The sequence below is a fragment of the Malus domestica genome, chromosome 04 (assembly GCF_042453785.1).
Source record: "Malus domestica chromosome 04, GDT2T_hap1".
Lineage (NCBI taxonomy): Eukaryota > Viridiplantae > Streptophyta > Magnoliopsida > Rosales > Rosaceae > Malus > Malus domestica.
Window position 1 is genome coordinate 23,011,221 of NC_091664.1, and position 22,291 is coordinate 23,033,511.

Genomic DNA, 22,291 nt, shown 5'->3' on the forward strand with positions numbered 1-22,291 from the left:
ATTTTTGTCTCTTGATTCTCATTTGGCTTATTTCATCGAAGGGTTAGACATAAACAATGGTGTGCAAAGAAAGAAAAGAAGCGTGCAGAAGTCAATTTCCGCTTATATACAGTTAAAAGCCAAAACGGTCCCAAGGGGCTAGTTATTGAATCAGCATATACCGCCTTTAACTGGAAACCCATTATTGTGCAGAAGCAAAATCTCATCAATTAGGTTGGTTGGTAAAGATGCTTCGATCTTTATCCTTACCAGACTCAATCGCAATGTGAAAGCTCATTTTCCATAAGTGCTTATGAGTCTTTGTGGTATATAATAATCGATGGGTAAGGAAGTTTCATTAGAAATTTTGTTCTTGTTTTACCGTAAAAACCTGAACTTATTTTTGTAATCCTTATGTTATTGTCATTTTAGGTTAACTTTGTACCTGGACTCCTTACTGGAGCCAACAAATTGAAACCTCCATTTTCTTAGTAAACTTGAAAACAAAGAGATCCTACTTTGACATCACAGTCCGACTCTAATTGAAATCCGACGGTTTAGATTTTCTAGTCATGTGAAAGTATCCCATAAATTTGACTGGAGAGAAAGTCACGCCATGCCCTCAACAGCTTTCATTTGTTTACAAACTTTCTAAATGGATATATTAGAAGGAAAAAAAAAATTAAAATGGTGTAAAAAGAGAAATTCATTTGTGTGACAGCTACACGGTGTTGCTGATTCACTAAAATTACAACATTTGCTTAATTATTAAGTAGTGCCATAAGCTCAGCATTATGCATATTATAAACTGGGTTGACTCATAACACCATGGCGGTTGATCAAATTTCTAGTAGTGACCTCACATGCACATCGCTGAGAAAAAATTCCTAGTTCTGCCCTTGGACGCTGTTGCTACCATCATTACGCAATTGTTTTTCGTAATACATTGGAAGTCAATATAGTAAGGCTTCATGAAGTAGGTGATGTTTGATCTTATTAGTTTTGGATCAAGATATATCACTACCAAAATGGATACTTGCTAGATAAATTTTATGCTTAAAAATGCAATAATAATAGTAGTCACTGCTTAATGACTAGGTACCACTGCCCTCTTGTAAGTGTACCATCTAGCAACCAAAAGATAAAACCCTAAATTCACCACACTTAACAAAGCCAAAAGCCAGAAAAAGTAGTGAAGGTGTCCATAATTCAAGTTGTCTGGAATCCATCTTGGCTTCCCATCCTTAGAGCTCACATCGGTCACAATGTTCACCAGCATTGTACTCAAATAGTTCCCCAAAGCAGCAGTTGTAAGGGAAAGAGCAGAACACAAACTCCTCATTGCATCAGGAGCCTGCTCATAGAAAAACTCCAGTTGCCCAATAAATGTGAAAACCTCAGCACACCCTATAATAAAATACTGAGGAACTTGCCAAAAAATCGACATGGGTACGTGCTTTAGGTCATAGTAGTAGTGTTTTCAAACTTCACGGAGTCTCACAAGCTCTAAAGTCCCCGCAGCAAGCATGGCAAAAATGGAGATTACTAGCCCAACTGCTATTCTTTGGAGTTGGGTGAAGCCGCTGTTTCTGTCCTTGAATCTCACACGGTAGTAAACTGGAACCCAAAAGATGACACTGACGGTGTCAAAGAGGGAGAACAAGGTGGAATTTCAAAGGATTTGCTGACATGGAGGTCCATTTGTGTTGCCTTGGAGCACAAACGATGTTCCCATTTTACTGTAGACAGCTGAGAAGATTATGCCGGTGGCCCATATGAGAAGCAATTAACCTTATGAGAGACTTGAGTTCCTCCACTTGTTTCACGGTGCAGAGCCTCCATGGCATCGCTGAGCCTTTGATTTTATCGAATTATGTCTCTACCGCCGCCTTGTCCAAGAAACTACATAGTTCGTAAATGAAAAAGTTGTTATGGCCTCCTTCGTCATGTTGGACTGTAATTGATTGTACAATAGTAAAACATATACAACATTTTCTATTTTACCATGTCGAGCCTTTCTATTCTAGCAATTAGCAGAACGTAAGCGTCATATCAAATTAGGTTTCACAATCACCATATTAAAGTACTTCTTTGCTACAAACTTAAGAATTACCTTAGCTGCTTAGTGTGATCAAGCTTTCGGATTCCTTTGACGGCAGGTTCCTCATCGGCAGTCTCATACAACTACAAGAGCGACTTGTCACGAGGCACTCGAACTCGGAACTTCCTGAAGGATGCAACAAGCACCTGGCAAATGCGAGTGAGGGGACTCCCACCGGGAATCTGGTTTCTGTACAACCGAGTGCCGGAAAAGAAGCTCACAACAGCAAGTGCCATAGCCACGGCTGGGATGCCGAAGCCCAGCTCCACCCAACGTTTGTTTGTATCCAAACAAGCACAGAAGAAGCCACAAGGGCACCAATGTTGATTGAGAAATAGAAACCAGTTGAAGAAGGAACTCTTGGTTATTTTTTTCGGCCTCATCGGAGTCATCGAATTGGTCTGCTCCAAATGATGAGACACAAGGATTTATGCTTCCAGTTCCAAGTGCCACGAGAGGTAAAGCCCCATGAAGAACACTCATGTATGTAAACCTGTGGGATGGCACATGTTGTCACAGAGTGGTTTTAGTCCTTGGAGACGCTGACAAGGTCAATAATGTCATTCCCTGCGAAAAATTATGGCTTTTCATTTCATATAGATCAACAAGAGTTCTAATATTTAGTTTGACGTGAAAGGTTTCACTTGTCGACTTATGTTGTCTTTCAAATGCTTATATTATTGTCAAATTGGGTCGACGAGTCAAATAAATGTTGGGCGAAATCTTATGTCGTTGAACAAACCGAAATAGAACATTTTCCATCGTTTGACAAAGAAATTAACTTACAAAAACATAGATGATGGAGAAGGCAGCAATTGTCCGATATCTTCCTAGGTATGCATCAGCTAGGAAGGCTCCAAGAAATGGTGTGACATTGCATGTACCTGACCAATTTGTGACATTAGTGACAGCAACCACATTCCTCTGGTTCAGTTGAAATTTGAGGTAATTAACAAGATTTGTGTTAATCCCATAGTAAGCCAGTCTTTCACAGCATTCATTCCCTGTCAATCAAAAGCCAACAATTGCAATTTATTCAGCATATATATTTTGTTGATCACTTAGATCATATTTCATAGTTATAAATTATAAAATGTATTTTAGACTTTAGAGTATTTTGCGAATTTTCTCTTGAACTTGTACTGTCGATTTCTCTTTTGAAATTTTATTTTGACCAATTTCCCCCCGTACAATAATGTTTTTCCACATTTCATCTAACATTCCTTAAAATATTGCATTTCAGTAAAGGAAAAGTAACACAAACATTTAATGGATGAAATGTGAATAAACATAACGAGGGGGAAATTGGCGAAAAGAAAATTTCTCTTAAAAAAAACTTAGGATATCCAATCAAAATTTTAAAAGAGTGAATGAAAGTCTAGCTAGGGGTAATCATGATTTTAAAAGTCTCTAAAATTTTATAAAAATCTGAGTGTATCCAATCAAGATTTATGGAATATTTGAAAGTTAAGTTGTATTCAAAAGTCACTGGCTTGAAACAATTATATATATATAAAAAAAAAACAACAACAAATTTTGATAGATTTTAAGAGACTTTACAATTTATTTAGAACATCACAAATCTAGCCTCCGTCTTGAGATTTTGATATTTTTCTCCATCTTATGAGGATACGATCCACCACCTTCCTCCTAACCACAATGTCTTCGCTGCAAATTAACACCGCCAGCTTCGCCTCCTCCACCATCTTGTCACGACCCCTCTTCCACTCCACCCCCACCACCATGACGCCACCACAACCATAAACACTTGACGCCATCACCATCGCCACCGCAACTCACCACCACTTCACTATCACCACTAACATCACAGATGATAGCCCGCCACTACTTCGAGTAGTGAAATGTGAAACTATGGGAAATGCCCACTACCACTAAATAGTTCATATTCCATGAAAGTTTATTCATTAAAACCATAATAAAATGCTCACAAACTCTATTAAAATCCACAAATAGAATTCTGTCAACGTCCATTTGGAGAGTCACATACTTCCTCAAAATTCATGAACTTATAAACTCTCTCAAAATTCTTTAAAATCTCAATTAATTATTAGTGCACCTCTCGGTGGTCCATGAAGCTAGGATGGGTGTCAGCTACAAGCCCTTTTGGTAAAAATTCAGAATGGGCACCCTTTTGGGCCAATTGAATGACTTGCATACACACGACCCAATCCAAAATGCTCTTGATATCTTTGACTAGCCCATGCTGTTCCTGGGTTGGCATTTGGTCAGCCTTTTTTGGAAGATCAATGCTACACTTACTATGTATTTGTATTAGCATTTGTACTATCTTTTTAATAGAAGTAGTGCCCACCAACACATGTCGGTTCAAACTCATCTTATAGCAAGTGGGCTGCTTCTTCCTGCTTGCTTCCTTCGATTTGTGGTGGCTACTGCTGTGATGCTTGGTGGAGGAGTTTGGGGCTCTACTTGGAGGTCTTGTTGTGGCTCAGTTTTGAACCAGCTTTGGGGCTCTGGTTAGTTTGATTTTAGATGTGTGCATGGGATGTTTGCTCGGAAAGTGGGTTTTCAGCGGAAGCAGTGGTAGGAAGCTTTAGGGATTGTTTTGGGCTCAAAAATTATGTTTCGGGCTATTGGGTTACTATGAAGGTCCCTTTTTTGTTTATCCGTTTATTGTGTTGGTAATAAAGTAACTTTTGACCAAAAAAAAATAATAATAATAATAAAAGAAAAAGAAAAAGAAAAAAAAGAATGGTATTAATAATCTAGATTAACCAAATAGTCATGATCACTTACCTATCAATATGATATTAATAAATTCAATGATGAATGACATACCATCAATTCTTTAATCATTTGATAATTAAGAGAACATTTATGTTATTTAGATATCGAACTAAATATTAATATATATCTTCCCAACCTCATGAAAGTTTTACTACAACTTAAATGAAAGTTTTGTCGCAACACGTGGTGGTTTAGTTACAACCTCAGAACTTTCTAGAATATGTAATTTCTAGCTGTGAAACTTTTTTGGTTCACGAAGATTTTGAGATGAAGTCGTGTCTTCAGTGAAAGTTACATGAATTCTTGTCCTACTTGTTCTGGATGTGCCATTGTTTCAAAAGATAATTAATGAAAATGATTTGAAAACTTTAAATTTTAACGATAAGGACAAAATAAAGAATAAAGTGAATAGTACCATGTTTGACTTTTTAGTATAAAAATGTGATTTTTTGTTAAAGTGAACAGTACTGCGGACTTTTCGTTAAAACTCTCTTGTTTCAATGCGATTAGATATCAGCTTACACTAACCTACTTAACTCATGGTGTCGAATTTGATTAATGTCACTCAACCATCAATATCTTAATTACTATGACTCTTAACCTAGCCAAACTAATTTCCACCTTTTTCCCATCTTGTCTAAACACTCGAACATCACATCTAGAAGATATTGGTGACTCAATATATCTAGTTACCCATATTCAGATTATAAATAAGAAATTATTATACAAAACTAAAACCAAATATTAACTACCAATTTATGCGTTGTAACATATGACTGAGCTACGAGTTATACTATAGGATTTAGTATTATTACCTATACGCATATGTTAAAACATAAATATACTAATTATACTGTACGGTACATTGATCGAAAATTACAATCTCACAATTACTTTACTAGGATAAGGAAAACATTGTTTTCTCAAACAAAAATACCTAATCATGATGAAGACTAACTTCCAACCAAATTGACCATCAAAACCTCTAATCACAAATCCATGTTAATTTGTCAAGTACGCATAATGTGGTCAGTCATGAGAGAGAGAGAGAGAGAGGTTTTAAAAAAATTGGGGAAATAATAAGGACAAAGCAGAAAAAGTCGACGAAGAAAAAATGCATGCTGAAGAGGAAGTTTGATGAATACCGAGTGACTTACCCACCGTCGGTTTAAATTTTAGTCTTGGCTTTCAAACAAACTATCATGTCGTCCATCCGTTGGGGCTCCCATCTGATTTATGACCTGAAAGCCATTTCTCAACCATTAACTAATTTGTTCCCTAAGCATCCGATTAGGCAGTCTGACCCAAACAAAAAGAAGCATCCAATTAGGAGGCATACAGTAGGTTTTTAGTACTTATACTTCCATATACGTAATTCTCTACCTACCACATCTACATGTATTTGGCTTCTCACTACCATTTCATACTATATGTATAAAGATCATATACTGAATATGTATACACTTTTTTCTGAAATTAATTAATAGCTTAAAATGTCAAAAAAAATCTCGCAAAATGATTCTTTGATGGTAACCCTCCTAATTGTTATAAACTCAAGTAGAGTACCTTTTAATTAAAACTTTAAAATTTATTATTATTAAAAAGAGGAGGAGATTCAAAACTATTATAATAATTTAGCAGGACAAAATTCAAAACTCAGCCACCTTCGAAATTAAACTTGATATATACAAAACCCTACACCTAGATAGTTTACTATTTTCTTGCAGAATGAGCTTCTTTCTTAAATGTCATTGTTTTGCTCATTTTGAATGTCGGGATTGAGAGCATCTTCGGTGTTGGAGAGATGCAATTAAATCTAAGGTTAAAAATACATTTACATTTTATTTTGCATTTTCGACACATGTGAATATGGATTTTACTCCAATGGATGAGGAAATTTGGAAACTCATTTGTATGTAGAGTACCATTAAAAGCGAAAAATTCGTTCACTAAATGATGAGACAGTGCTTAATTGTTTCAAATTTAGGTCCACTTTAAATACTACATGTTATTAACACAAACACTTGCACATCATTTGGTGAATAAATTAATTTGATACTAAAAATTGGTGCTCTAGCATTATTGATACCTCTATTTAGCTTCATAATTATGTATAAGAAATTTGGTGTTAACTACTTTGCTTCCAAATATCCTCAAAATTATAACTAATGAATGGACAAAAACTCTGTGATTTCTTTTAGTATTAACTACCAGCTGCTGGGTTGACCCAAAAACTCTCTGCAAGATACAGTAATTGGGGAACATATACACTAATTATAAGCTGTCCCAAACACTTAACAAAAAGTCCACCCGATCAACCAAATTGCTAACAAAAGTGTTTAAATCAGATGAGAGGGAATTTAATAAGCATATCTTTTACAGCATTTACCAGAAGTTGCAGCTGGAGCTGGTCAATCAAAAACTTTATGTAACATGTAAGAAATCACGGAGAAAGCGTTTGAGTTAGCTTAAAAATCTTGTTTCCAAAGATTATCATCGTCCACCTACCCTGGAAAAACGACATCACAGCAGTGTCTCTCGTCACCCTTTATAAGCTTGCGTTGGCCAGTCATGACCTTGTATACAACAACAATAGCAGCACAAACAATTAAAAGCGAAGTTTATAATACTAGTACACTAGCTAGTGCAGAGAGAATCAGAGAGAGTACTGAGAATGGTGTCGTCGATTCGATTTCTCGTGCTTTTTCTGGCATGCATTCTTCCTGCATTGGTTGAAAGCAGAGTCCGACACTACAAGTTTAATGTAAGTGCTTTTAACAACGTTTATCTTGCTATATTACACGGTTTATTGTTACATACACTACTACTAAAAAGGTCACATGTGACGGAGCTTCACCATCGTCTGCATGGAAATCGTGCCGTCGTCTATGCTATTGCCGTCTAATTCATTAATTCTGTTCTTGCTATGTATGGTATTTGTTCTGGCCATGAAGAGCAAATTATAAATGGGGAAAAGATATTAGATATGCCAAAACTGAAAAATTCAGATAAAGCCAAAATCATGTAATCTCAGACACGGATTTCTTAGACTAAAAGCTAGCTGAGCATGTAAGCTGGTACACCCTCAAAACCTAAAAGTTACGCCTTTGGATAATTTTGCTTCCAAATGACATTGCATTGCTAATTTCTCACCACACCATTACAACATGTGCATTTATAATTGCTTAACTAAACACGTTCAGTTACTCATAATTAAGTCTAACATGAAGATATAAGTTACGCTTGTTGGTTAGGGCAGTGGATCATTCTCTTAAATTGTACACAAGTTTGAATCCTTGTTCGTGTAAATTAGAGAAGATTAGAATATTGACTTGGGTTTTCCATTGTCATTTTGATAATCTGCGCAGGTGGTGCTAAGAAATAGTACTAAACTATGCTCAAGTAAGCCAATTGTAACCGTTAACGGCCAGTTCCCAGGGCCAACTCTCTATGCCAGGGAAGACGATACCGTGCTTGTCAAAGTCACCAACCATGTCAAGTATAACGTTTCCATTCACTGGTGAGAACTTAGTTGCCAACTTAATTATATACCGCTTTATGATTAATCAACCCTCAAAGTTACAGTAAAATTCAAATTAATTTTTGGACTGGCAGGCATGGTATCCGGCAACTGCGAACCGGCTGGGCAGATGGTCCGGCATACATCACACAGTGCCCAATTCGACCAGGTCAAAGCTATGTGTACAACTTCACCATCACAGGGCAAAGAGGCACACTTCTTTGGCACGCACATATTCTCTGGCTAAGGGCAACTGTCCATGGTGCCCTTATAGTTTTGCCCAAGCGTGGGGTTCCTTATCCATTCCCAGCACCCCACAAGGAAGTACCTGTCGTATTAGGTAAGACTAATCTAATTCTCTTTCTCCCTAATAACAACACGATTAAGGTGATCAATGTTGGAATTTTATGTAATTTGATCAAATATATGAAAATTTTCAGCTGAATGGTGGAAATCGGATACTGAAGCTGTGATCAATCAAGCTCTCAAATCTGGTTTAGCACCTAATGTCTCGGATGCTCACACTATAAACGGCCATCCAGGCCCGGTTCCAAATTGTTCTTCCCAAGGTATGTACGCACTGAGTAAAAATAACATATCAAATAACATATCAGTAGACTGTTTGACAAAAGAACATTATGATATTTTTTTAATGCAGGCGGCTTCACATTGCCCGTGGAAAACGGCAAGACCTATCTGTTACGAATCATCAATGCTGCACTCAATGAGGAGCTCTTCTTCAAAATTGCAGGACACATTTTGACCATAGTGGAAGTAGATGCCACATATGTGAAACCCTTCAAGACGGACACCATTGTGATTGCCCCGGGACAAACCACCAATGCTCTAGTCACGGCGAATCAAAACTCCGGCAAGTACATGTTGTCAGCCTCGCCATTTATGGACTCTCCAATCGCTGTTGACAACCTCACCGCCACCGCCACTCTTCACTATACTGGCACACTTGCTACCACACCCACAACCCTCACCAGCCCACCTCCCCAAAACGCAACCCAAGTTGCTAACAGCTTCATAAACTCTCTCAAAGCCCTAAATTCCAAAAAATTTCCAGCCAAAGTCCCATTAAAAATCGATCACAATCTTCTGTTCACAGTTGGGCTTGGGATTAATTCATGCCCTAGTTGCAAAGCTGCAAACGGAAGCAGAGTAGTGGCTAGTGTTAACAATGTCACATTTGTTATGCCAACCACAGCTCTGCTTCAAGCACATTTTTTCAACAAAAGTGGGGTTTTTACCACGGATTTCCCCGGAAACCCACCGACGGCTTTCAACTTTTCTGGAGGTCTACCGGCAAATGCAAGCTTGGCAACTACAAGGGGGACAAAGCTTTATAGGCTAGCTTATAACTCAACAGTTCAACTTGTGTTGCAAGACACCGGGACTATAGCCCCTGAGAACCACCCTGTCCATTTGCATGGATTCAATTTCTTTTCAGTGGGTAGGGGAATTGGGAATTATAACCCCAAGACGGATCCTAAGAAGTTCAATCTTGTTGATCCCGTTGAAAGGAACACAGCTAATGTTCCAACCGGCGGATGGGTAGCTATCCGATTTATCGCTGATAATCCAGGTAAATTTTATTCAATTATCTCAACAAAAAAAAAAAATATCATGTGACTTCATCATATGTAACTTCTTTCTCACAACATGTATGTAGAATCCACTATTATCTAATGGGATTCACATGCATGTTATATGAGAGATGCCACACATGATGGATGCATACAATTTGGTATAATTTTTTAGTTGGTCTTAACTCTTGCCCACCCCCCAAATTTGTGTACAAATTTTAGGGGTTTGGTTCATGCATTGCCATTTGGAAGTGCACACAACATGGGGGCTTAAGATGGCATTCTTGGTGGACAATGGCAAGGGACCTAATCAATCTCTTCTTCCTCCTCCAAAGGATCTCCCAAAATGTTAACCTAGCCAAAAGGAGCCTCTATCAATCTTGCAAGTAGAGAAACCTAACAAAAATTGAGCTGTGCAGACTCAAAGGCACAAATGATCAAGAAAAGAAGAAGAAGACAGAGAGGATGAATAAACAAACAAATTTATCTATATGTAGATTCCTTGAGTGAACAAGCAAGTTTGGATTCATTTTTTTTTATTTCTGAGGTTAATAAAGTACACATTCTTTCTCAAGAATTAATATATGTATTGATCTTGGATGTCCAAGTCTTTGTTCATGTATTGCAAAGTTGTGAAATGAGATTTTCAAATTTCCTTTTTATGACCTCGCTTGAATATCTGGACTCTCAAACGCTGGCGCATATTTGGAACTAAATCAATCCTCATAATGCATGGGATCTCCCAAGTAAATGACTTGCAATTAAAGCAAAAAAAAAAAAAAAAAAAAAGTCCCCTTTTGGGGCCATAAAATCATAAAAAATCTCTAGTGATATGACTTATTTTATAGGAAATAAACAATTTTGTTTCTCCATATCTTGCTTATTTCTGGCCAATGGATTGAAGAAATTATATTTAAAAAAATATATTATTATTATTTTTTTATTATTAAGGGGAGGGAAAGGTTCAAAACAATTGATTTAGGAAATCAAAGAGTTTCGAACTCGGGACGTATGAATAGAAACCTAACACCATATCTACTAGAATATTGATCACATGGAAAGGGTAAAGAATCAGTTTACATTTTTGTGATGGAAGAAATGGTGAATTTTAACTTAATGGTTGTATTAACTAACTGTCTATATGAAAAAACAAAAAACCTAGTCGCTCGAGAGAAAAAACCAAAGAAGAAAAAAAAACCTACCGCCATTGACTTCAGCCTTTGGCCTTGGGGTCGACGACAATCTTTCTTGATCCTTTCCTTCCCTTTGTTTTCCTCTTTTTAGTAGTGGTCGCTCTCTCGCTTTGTCAATGAGAGCCTTTGAGTGGTGGTTGTGGTCACTCTTTCTTTCTGAGTAGGAGAGCTTTTATAATGGTTAAGACTTACTGCACAACCTAGGATCTTAAAGCGACAATTGTTGCTCAATCTGAGGTGTTGATTTTGTGGTTTATGCACTTGGCAAGAAATATGCAAAGCAAGCTTGGCATTTGTTGGAGGCGACTTATAGCAGGGTTTTTTGTCGATGATTGCAAGATCATCATAGGATGTAGTTTTTCCCTAGTGGGGTCCTTGCAGTGGTTTGAGGGATTCACATTCATGTTTTCTTGTTGTTGCAAAGTCTTCAGGTGATGGTATAGTGTTTACCATGTGTATCTATAAGAATCCTACGTGGACTTAACAAGTTGTGATAAAGGAGAGGTTATGTGTTGATAATATAATTCTTAAGAGTTTTAATATGTGGAAAAGTTAATGTCCTATTATTGTGGAAACACATTCTAAATACTGGGAAATAACTTATTTGTTCAACTGATATTCCATCACTCCACGTCTACTGGGATTTGGGGCAACGAGGTTAATAACCACACTTCCACAATGGATCGAAGTTGGCTGCCTTGCCTTTATAAATGCAGAAATTCCTTGCTCACAAAGACAAATTCTGAGATTAGGGTTCTATCACCATAAGAACATAAAGGCTTTCGGTGAGTAGAAGAGTTTTCTAGAGCAACCATTAACGATGTCTTCCTCAGGTAATCATGTGTTGATCTTTTCTCTCTTATGTGACTAGTGTTATCAGTTAAGTGTGTGAATCTTCCAACATTTGGTGTTAGAGCAAGCATAACTGGTCATAGTCCATCGTTTCGTATTTTTTTCATTTTTTATTTGGAATTAATGAATGGTGATTCAAAACTCATAAATGTGAACATTCTTTTCTAAAGAGAAGTATGTATGAATTGTCGAGAGTTTTAATCAGTGTATTGGGCCATATTGGTCTATCTATGTGTTAGTCCAAAACTTGATTAAAAATTGCATAAATGATCCTATGAATGGTAGCTATACAATAAGGAAATAATGGCAGTTCATATCTCTAGCCTAAATGTGTGATACAGGCATTTGAATAATTTTATTTGTTTGTTTTGATGTCTTCCTCAACTTTGAACCTATTTTCCATTGAACCCTTGAGTGAAAGAAATTACAAAAAGTGGAGAGAGGATGTTGAGATAGTGCTAGGGCTAATGGACCTTGATTTGGCCTTGAGAGAAGATGAACCAGCACCATTAATTGATGATTCAACTCCTGATCAGAGGATGAAATTTGAAAAATGGGAGAAGGCTAATAGAATGGCTTTGATGGTGATGAAGAGGACTATGAGTGATATAGTGAGGGGTGGCTTCGCAACATGTGACAAAGCAAAAGATTTCTTGGAAGTTGTGGGTGTGAAGTTCAGAGAGTCAAAGAAGGCAGAAATAGGAGATTTTATGACAACCCTGACAACCTTGAAACTTGAAGAGAATAAGAGTGTCAGAGAGCACATTCTTAAACTTGTTGAAACTGCTGCCAAACTCAGAGAATTGGATGTTCCCATTGATGATGCATTCATAGTCCACATGGCCCTGAATTCGTTGCCTCCAAAGTTTAACCAACTGAAGATCTCCTATAATACTCAGAAGGAGAAATGGGTATTGGATGACTTGATTTTGATATGTGCATAGGAAGAAGCAAAAATCAAAAGGGATGAAGTCTTTCAAACCGTTAATATGGTGCATGCTAATAAGAGTAAGAGAATGGCTTATAATCATGGTAAGGTTCTTAACCCAAACCTTAGTTTCAATTCTGCCATTGCATCCTCCTCTAGGGGCCCCATGACACACATGGATTACATGGACAATGTTAAATGCTATTTTTTGCAAAAAGTATGGAAACAAGAAAAATGATTGTGAAAAACGGAAGATTTGGAAAAATAAGAAAGGTACAAATTTTGTTGAAATTTTTGTTTGTTTTGAAACTAATCTTGTTGAAGTCCCTCCAAATTCTTAGTGGTTTGACCCTGGTTGTTCGGTTCATATCACTAATTCGTTGCAGGGGTTCACAAGAGGAATTGCAACAAAAAGAAGTGAAGATTTTCAAGTTTATGTTGGCAATGGAAATAAAGTAGCAGTGGAAGCAATAGGCAACTTCAAGCTAAAGCTTTCAAGTGGTTTTATTTTAGAATCAAGTGATGTTCTCTATATACCTTCTTTAAGAAGGAATTTAGTTTTTGCTTCTCAACTTGTAAAATCTGGATTTGCTTTTAGTGGAGACATTGAAAGTATAAGGATTTTTATGAAAAATAATCCAAGTGAAATACTTGGAATTTGTTTCTTAATGCATGATTTATGGCTTCTGCTTTGCTCAGTTTCAAATGATAAGGATTGCCTATATGTGATTCCAACATTGCCAACTAAAAGATTTATTTTGAATGAGAATTCTTCCATGCTTTGGCACCGTAGGCTAGGTCACATTTCTAGGGCAAGAATGGAATGGTTAATAAAAGAAGGGATTTTACCAAACTTGGATTTTGGTGACCTAGTCAATTGTGTTAATTGTTTTAAAGGAAAATTAACCAATACAAGGAAGAAGAATTTGACAAGGAGTCTGAAACCTTTGGAAATCATCCATTCGGATATTTGTGGACCTTTTTTCACAAGGACTCTTTGTGGTAATGTTTATTTGTAACCTTTATTGATGATTTTTCATGGTATACTTATCTTTATTTAATCTTCGAAAAATCATCCATTCTAAATTGTTTTAAAATCTTTAAAACTAAAGTTGAGAATCAATTGGATTTGTCCATTAAAGTGTTAAGGTCCAATAGAGGAGGAAAATATTATGGTAGGCATACTGAAACAGGTTAGGCAAAGGGACCCTTGGCGTTATTTTTGGAACAAAATGGAATACAGGCGCAGTACACGAATCCTGGTACACCACAACAAAATAGTGTGGCAGAAAGATGGAACATAAATCTTATGGAAATGGTCAGGAGCATGATGAGTCACTCAAACCTTCCACGATTCCTATGGGGTGAAGCTTTACAAATGGCGAACCATGTTTTGAATAGAGTTCCACCGATGGTAGTAACTAAGACTTCGTATAAGCTTTAGACGGGACATAAGCCAAGTCTTAATTATCTGCATGTATGAGGATGTCCTGCAGAGGCTAGGATGTTCAATCCAAGTGAGAAGAAGCTGGATCTTAGATCAGTCTCGTGTAACTTTGTGGGTTTTCCTGACAAATCCAAAAGGTATAGATTCTATTCACCAAACCTGTCGAATAGAATTTTTGAAGCAGGATGCACCAAGTTCATTAAAGATGGAGAAGAAGTAGTAGACTTTGTTGATCAAAATGAGGGATCATGGTTTGAAGAAACTAGTATTGTGTAGCCAGAGAAAGAAAATGATAGATTACTTGATAATGAAGGCAACAGAACAAATACCATGCATGGTAGCCATGAAACCTTATTTAATGCCCTACAATCATCGAGTTGCCAGCCCACAATTTTGATCATGATCCTGAAAGGATTGAGCCAAATGCAGATGGAATTTTCAACTAACGTAGCAAACTCTTCAACCAATGCAGTAGGGTCATCATCAATGAATGCAACCCAACAACATAACCCAATCACAACTATCGTGATGAGATTGTAGCCACCAAGAACCAAAAAATAAGCAATTCCTGATGATGATTTAGTGTATCTCCAAGAGTTTGATGTATCTGAGGAAGTAATAGAGGAACTAATGAATTTCGAGCACGCTATGAACTTTGAGCAAGCAATATTGTGGAAAGATGCAATGGTAAATGAAATGAAGTCTATGGAAGCAAGTAAGGTATGGAGTGTTGTTCAAGCACCAGAAAATGTTAAACCAATTGGGTGCAAATGGATTTTTAAAACCAAGAAATACTCAACTGGTAAAATCGAGAGGTACAAGACCAGACTTATGGCCAAGGGCTACATTCAAATGGAAGGGGTTGACTACTCTGAAACCTTTTCCCCAGTGTCAACTAAAGACAGTCTTCAAATCATGCTAGCATTGGTTGCACACTACAATCTTGAACTTCACCAAATGGACGTGAAGACGACTTTTCTCAATGGTGATTTAAATGAAGAAATTTTCATGGAACAGCCACTTGGTTTCATAAAAGAAGGAGAAGAAAGAATGGTTTGTAGATTAAACAAATCAATCTATGGACTTAAACATGCATCGAGGCAATAGTTCTTAAAGTTTGATGAAAAAGTGACAGCTCTCAGATTAAACAAGAACAAAATCGATGACTGTATATACTTGAAGGTATGTGGCTCGAAATTCATATTTTTGATTCTATATGTGGATGACATCTTTATAGCTAGCAACTGTTTGAATTTGCTGGTTGAAACTAAGGCTCTACTGTCCAAGAATTTTGAAATGAAGGACATGGGAAATGCCTCTTTTGTTTTGGGAATTAAAATAATCAGGGATATGGCAAAAGGAATGCTTGGACTCTCACAAAAGGCATCTATTGAGAAGGTGCTCCAACATTTCAATATGCAAAGTTGTTCAGGTGGTGAAGTTCCAATGGGTAAAGGAGATAGGCTCAACAAGTCACATAGTCCAAGAAACGAACTGGAAAAAGAAAGCATGACGAACAAGCCCTATGCATCTTTAGTTGGGAGCTTGATGCATGCTCAAGTTTGCACAAGACCTAATCTTGCTTATGCTACAGTGTTTTAGGCAGATATGAATCGAATCCGGGAGAACAACATTGGGTAGCTGCTAAAAAGCATTAAGGTATTTGTAAATGACTAAATCGTATATGCTGGTTTACAAAAAGGTGCAAAACTTAGAGCTTGTGGGATATGCAAATTTTGACTTTGTTGGCTGTATTGACGATAGAAAATCAATGAGTGGATATGTATTTCTTCTTGCATGAGCTGCAGTGTCGTGGAAAAGTGTTAAGCAAAAGGCACTCACAACCTTGACAATGAAGCCTAAATTCATGGCCTTGTTTGAAGCTACGAAGAAAGGGATGTGGCAGAAACATCTCATCACATTCATGAGATTGGTTGACACCATTTCGAGGCCATTAAACATATTTTGTGACAACAAAGCAGCTGTGTTCTTTTTGAAGAACAATTAGAAATCAGAAGCAACTCGTTTAATGGACGTCAAGTATCTATCAGTGAAAGACCATCTAAAGAAATGAGAGATTTGTGTTAAGCACATAGACACAAAGTTGATGATAGCCGACCCATTAACAAAGCCACTAGCTATGAGGGTGTTTAAAGATCATGTTGCAAACATGGGGCTGCACGAAAACTTTGAATCTGCATAAGTGTAAGAGTAAATAAGGCTTTCATGCACAAGTTAATTTTCATTTGTTCATTTCAAGTTTATGGCTGACAATGTGTTTTCATTTTGAAGAATGATTAACATTAGATAAATGCATAATCATCATTCCAAAGAATGTGTTATTTGAGTGTTTATCATGCAGGAAACTTGAATTGGAAAAGTCTAGTGATTGAAGACAGTGATTCTGAAGTCAATCAATGAGGTAAACTGGACAAAATGTGGGAGAAATGAAGAAATGCTAGTTATTTATTGTCATTAGAAATGTGTATAAATGGATGAATACACTTGCATTATACGACATGAGTTTAAGGACTGTGATCTCGGGGTGAATATACTAGTACATGTATTATTTTTTGAGGTTCAAGGTTCAATCCCCAAATGATTGCTGGTAAATATGAATACGACATTAATTGCATAAAACTCAACGTGATCACATAAGGACGAGTTTATATTAGACATCAAACCTTAAAACCACAACTATTTAGCTTATATGTGGAAGAATGTAAGAATCCTACGTGGACTTAACAAGTTGTGATAAAGGAGAGGTTATGTATTGATAATATAATTCTTAAGAGTTTTAATACATGGAAAATTTAATGTCCCATTATTGTGGAAACACATTCTAAACAATAGGAAATAACTTCTTTGTTCAACTGATATTCCATCACTCCACGTCTACCGAGATTTGGGGCAACGAGTTAATAACCACACTTCCACGATGGATGGAAGTTGGCTGTCTTGCCTCTATAAATGCAGAAATTTCTTGCTCACAAAGACACATTCTGAGATCAGGGTTCTATTACCATAAGAACATAAAGGCTTTTAGTGAGTAGAAAAGTTTTCTAAAGCAAGCATTAACGATGTCTTCCTGAAGTAAACATGCGTTGACCTTTTCTCTCTTATGTGACTAGTGTTATCAGTAAGTGTGTGAATCTTCCACAGTATCTTGACGGCATTAGGTCTAGCTCATAAGGTTTTGGCCTTGTGAGCTTATTTTTCCTGCTGATTAGGTGTGGGTCTCCCGTGGTTGAGAAATCGCACTTCTGAAGAGTTTGTTTTGTTTTAGTTGTGGTTTCATCGTTTCTTTCCCTGGAAAATGACTGTGAGGACATATTTGTGATGTCTCATAGTAGGGCTTCTTTGCCGAAGAAGCGTCATCTTTTGTAAGTTCATCAGGAAGTGATGCAAGGTTTATGTTCTTGAGACATTATCTTTCCATTTGGTTAGATGGTGTTATGTGGTGTAAGTTTTGTATTGTCTTTCTATTGCATTTGTAAATCATAAAACTATATTCTTGAATCATGATGTTTCACATTTTATTTGATTAATGAAATTTGTATTCCCTTAATTAAAAAAAGCTTAACGGTTGTCTTGTGGATCATGGAATCGAGCAAAACATAAAAAAGAGAGAATTGGCTGCACAAATGCACTAGATGTAACATTTACATTGAGTTAGCCCATAGTTATAAAATTGGGGAAATTTCTAATTTCTATTTACAAAGAGACATTACTCATTGGGCGTTTGACTTTGCATTACAAAATTGCACTTTGTGTAAAATTAATGTAATAAACTTTTCACTTTTGTTTTACTTCTTCCAATAGTGCAAATTAATTATAATAATAATAATAAAAACTAGCTTTATAGCCACTTAGTTTCATTTTCACTTGTAAGTAAGAGATTAGGTTTGATTCTCGCCAAATGCGAATTTGAACCATATTATTGCTAACACATTGTGATCCTAAGCACACACCCCTCTCTCTAGTACAGATAATATCGTCTGTTAAAAAAAAACTTTATATGAAATGAGATATTTTTTTTAATTTTATTAAAATATAGCTAAGATTTAAAAAATAATAGCTGCTAAAATATAAATGGTTGATATAAGCAAAAGTTAAATTAAAAAATGTTGGAGAAAATCTGGCTATGAGGTAGAATTAGGGATTTTCTCAGTAGTAGAAATTAGAGATACCCAAACAAATACATATAATCAACAAACAATTTTTTGTTAATATTGTTTGTACCATACTTGATCAATCCTTAAACTACCAAGTACTAGTTAACTTCATACCTTCAAGGATCCACTGAGGGGTTCATGTTGAGGCAACCCTGCCGAAGAACAAAAGTTTCTCTCCAACCAGGAGGCCAATCACAGCACGACACATGACAACGTTAGAATAAAGCTCATAGAATCCCACATCGACCTCGGACAAAAGCTGGAGATTCTCCTCAACTATAAAAGAAGACCATTCTCTTACAATGAATCCCTAATGTCATTATTATACTTAAACTAGTAATTAGAACTCACTAATGATGATTATGCTTGAACCTATATATTTGTGTAAACCCTTCACTATTAATGAGAACTCATCTACTTCGTGGACGTAGCCAAACTTAGGGTGAACCACATACATCTTGTGTTTGCTTCCCTATCGTTATCTTTTTACATATTTATCCTCATTAATGACCGGAGCAACCGAGTGAAGGTCACAAACTTGACACTTTACATTGTTCCAAAGTCTTCACTAATTTTGTGCATCAACATTTAGTGTCGTCTATGGGAATGACACTTATTCCTACTATTTCTAGCTTTATCAAGCTAGTTTCTATCGTTCATACACTCTTTGATCAGGCATCCCTCTCCAACATGGGAGGCAAAGAAAGCCACAATATGCAAAATGATACCCCCATCATGTCTATCGTGAAACAGCGAAGGAAGGAAAGAAAGAAGTTTGCTCTTCAAGCTTAGGTAGAAAAGCTTGAGGCTCAGAACAAAAAGATAGCAATGAAGAATGAGATCCTCCAAGAACAATATGAGAAACTCTTCGAGATGCTCTACGAGGCTAGACAGACTCAATCTCACAAGCTCATCGCCCATATGGATGGTAACCATCACATGGAAGGTCACTGGTTTTCAACATGGAAACTCCTAATGAGGAACGAACTACCCATCAATGTGTTGATCAACGCAAGACTTCTCTCAACCCAACTGCTTCGACCCAAAGTATGAGAAGTAGAGAAAGGCACATCTTCACAGAAGGAGTTGAAGAATCTAAGGCTATTTATTGCAACTGTTGAGACTTCTTGAGGCAACATTAAGAAAACCTATCCACATAAGCTCAATGATCTAAAACCCAAAGGTCATCGAAGGGTTTAGTCCCCTACCACAACGTATGCCATCCCCTATTGCAAGAAAAGAACGACAAGCCCTGAAGGGACAAGAAAGTGTAGGAGACTAAAAGGATTTCCAATGGGCACGCCCTGGAAACGAGTACGGATAATCCAAGGAAAGGCCACATGCCTTTGACTAAACTTCCCTACTTTTAAAGGAAGAGGGAAACTTACGAAGAAACGTTCCAATGATGCTTAACTCCACTCAAGACCCCATTATCTTCCAGCTCATTGAAGAAGTGAATAGGCTGAAGGCCGAACGCCATGCCAAAAAACCTGACTAGAATCAGCCAAGGCCAGGCCCTCTAACAAGGAGGATCATTTACACCTCTCTACAAGGAAAAGATAAACATAAACTAGCTTACAATCTTATATTGGGAGGGAATATCTAATTGAGCATATCTACGTCTTTAAATCTACCATGGTATACCGAAGACACAACGATGATGAACGATCTCTTATATTCCCCTTAACTCTCTCTGGTAGAGCTCTCAATTGGTATTGTCGTCTTCAACCTAATACTGTGGATTCATTCACTGAGCTAATAAAACTCTTCGTGGCTCAACACATCTTCCAACTTGATTGTTTACACTCCGCTAATGAGTTATACATCATTCGTCAGAAGTTGGACAAGTCATGGTGTGAATATGTTGGTTACTTCAGTCACGAGTACTCTTGTTGCGCTGAGGTAGATGATAAAACAACACTCATAGCCTTTATGGTAAGCATGCGTGAATGCTTTTCAAGTACATGATCAATGTTAACACTTGGAAAACTTACTATGAGGTGATAATACAAGCTTGCAATCATGCATTTGTTGAGGTAAGAACATACCAAAGGAACCCTTATATGATTAACCCTTACCAACAAGTAAGGAGTGGAAGTCAAGTTCTACCAAGTAAGAAGGTTTTGGCCATCTAGACACCTATTGCATCCTCTCCTGCCTCACTTAGCTACTCACTAAGTCACCAAACGTATTCATTTATTGGCAAGAGAAATGATTTTTACTCTTAACAAGCTCATTACAATAAGAGGGATAAAGGTTCGTATCAAGACAACCAATGGTGAATCTACCTTCAACTATTATGACCATGGGGTCAAGCCCTACTCTTTCAAAAGGGGGGACTAGGTTGAAGGAAATGCTTTTACAAGAAGGCATACACATTACAAATGTTTTGACCTTCAATCGTTTGAGATCCTTTGTAACACAAGCAATTCGGCAAATATTTAATGAATAGGGAATTCAGACAACTTCGTCTGAGTCTTTTACATTCCTAGCATTGGAACACTTGGTCTATGATGACCTACCTCTATACTCTAACTCAGAGCTTCAGCATGCGTATTTGACACAAAGTAAGTGAAACTAAGTGTTATTACCAACATGGTTTACATATCCAAACAGTGGATTCCTTCATGCATAGTAAAACATTCATAAGAATGACTCATGTCAATCAACATAAACATCATACATTTTAACACATTCATACATAAGCCAACTAAGCTTCGAAGGGGTGTCAACAAGCATTTTGCCATTCCGCACTTGATACAATACGGCTCGGTAACTTGCCCTTATTCTCACCAACCAGGTGATGAATGACCTCACCTTCGTATCACCAACCAAATAATGAAGAGTACAACCCATACTCTAATATCCTTCAATAACTTGCCATTCTTTCCACTACCCAGGTGATGAAGGCACTCATCATTGTATCACCAACTAGGTGATGAAGAGTACAACCAGTACTCTAAGAAACAATTTTGAGTTTCGGCAACTTGCCACTCTTCTTATCAACCAGGTTATGTAGGAACTCACATTCGTATCACCAACCAGGTGATGAAGAGCACAACCAGTACTTTAATAAACAATGTTGGGATTCGGCCACTTGCCATTCTTCTTACCAACTAGGTGATGAAGGAACTCACTTTCATATCCCCAACCAGGTGGTGGAAGATACAACTAGTACTTTAATAAACATTTTTGCCTCAACAATTCACCAAACGGTTGATGAAAGAACTTACCTTCTTTTCACCAACTAGGGAAGAACAGTACATCCTGCACCTGTGGATTCTTCGCATTCATAAGCAGTTGAAAATTTTCAAGCCTTACAACTCGGAAAAGGCATATACAAACTCAACAAAGCCTTCCACACTCTTGCTCAAGAGTATGGAAGTAAAATTGTATTATATGGTTCAACAAACCTTCAACAGCTACAACACATAGATTATCTTTTATACTCTTGCTCAAAAAGTGTGGAAGCAGAATCGTATTATATGGTTCAACAAACCTTCAACAGCTACAACACATAGATTGTCTTCTACACTCTTGTTCAAAAGTGTAGAAGCAAAATCGTATTATATGGTTTAACAAACCTCCAACAACTACAACATGTAGAATGTTTTCCACACTTTTCCTCAAGAGTGGGGAAACAAAATCTATTTATATGGTTCCTCCGAACTTTCAACTACTACAACATGTAGATTGCCTTCCACACTTTTGCTTAAGAGTGTGGAAGCAAAATCTATA

At 37.0% G+C, this 22,291-nt stretch overlaps 1 protein-coding gene and 1 pseudogene across 1 annotated transcript; one reads left to right on the forward strand and one right to left on the reverse strand.

Annotated features, from left to right (window-relative positions):
• Positions 1-1,066: 1,066 nt before the first annotated feature.
• LOC103408471 (protein NRT1/ PTR FAMILY 8.1-like) lies at positions 1,067-3,864 on the reverse strand (annotated as a pseudogene).
• A 3,559-nt stretch (positions 3,865-7,423) lies between these two features.
• Positions 7,424-10,620, forward strand: LOC103440577 (laccase-4). The gene is made up of 6 exons (XM_008379276.4): positions 7,424-7,610; positions 8,215-8,366; positions 8,462-8,706; positions 8,807-8,935; positions 9,025-9,957; positions 10,181-10,620. Exons 1-6 carry the CDS (start codon positions 7,521-7,523, stop codon positions 10,309-10,311), a joined length of 1,680 nt encoding a protein of 559 aa, XP_008377498.1. The 5' UTR covers positions 7,424-7,520; the 3' UTR covers positions 10,312-10,620.
• The last annotated feature ends 11,671 nt before the right edge of the window (positions 10,621-22,291 follow it).

What these genes read in the sequence shown, in the direction of transcription:
- LOC103440577 (XM_008379276.4), top strand. Translation starts at nt 7,521, where the DNA reads ATGGTGTCGTCGATTCGATTTCTCGTGCTTTTTCTGGCATGCATTCTT. An exon ending in TCCGACACTACAAGTTTAAT is followed by an intron (nt 7,611 to 8,214) that starts GTAAGTGCTTTT and finishes TAATCTGCGCAG; the next exon opens with GTGGTGCTAAGAAATAGTAC. An exon ending in ATTTATCGCTGATAATCCAG is followed by an intron (nt 9,958 to 10,180) that starts GTAAATTTTATT and finishes TACAAATTTTAG; the next exon opens with GGGTTTGGTTCATGCATTGC.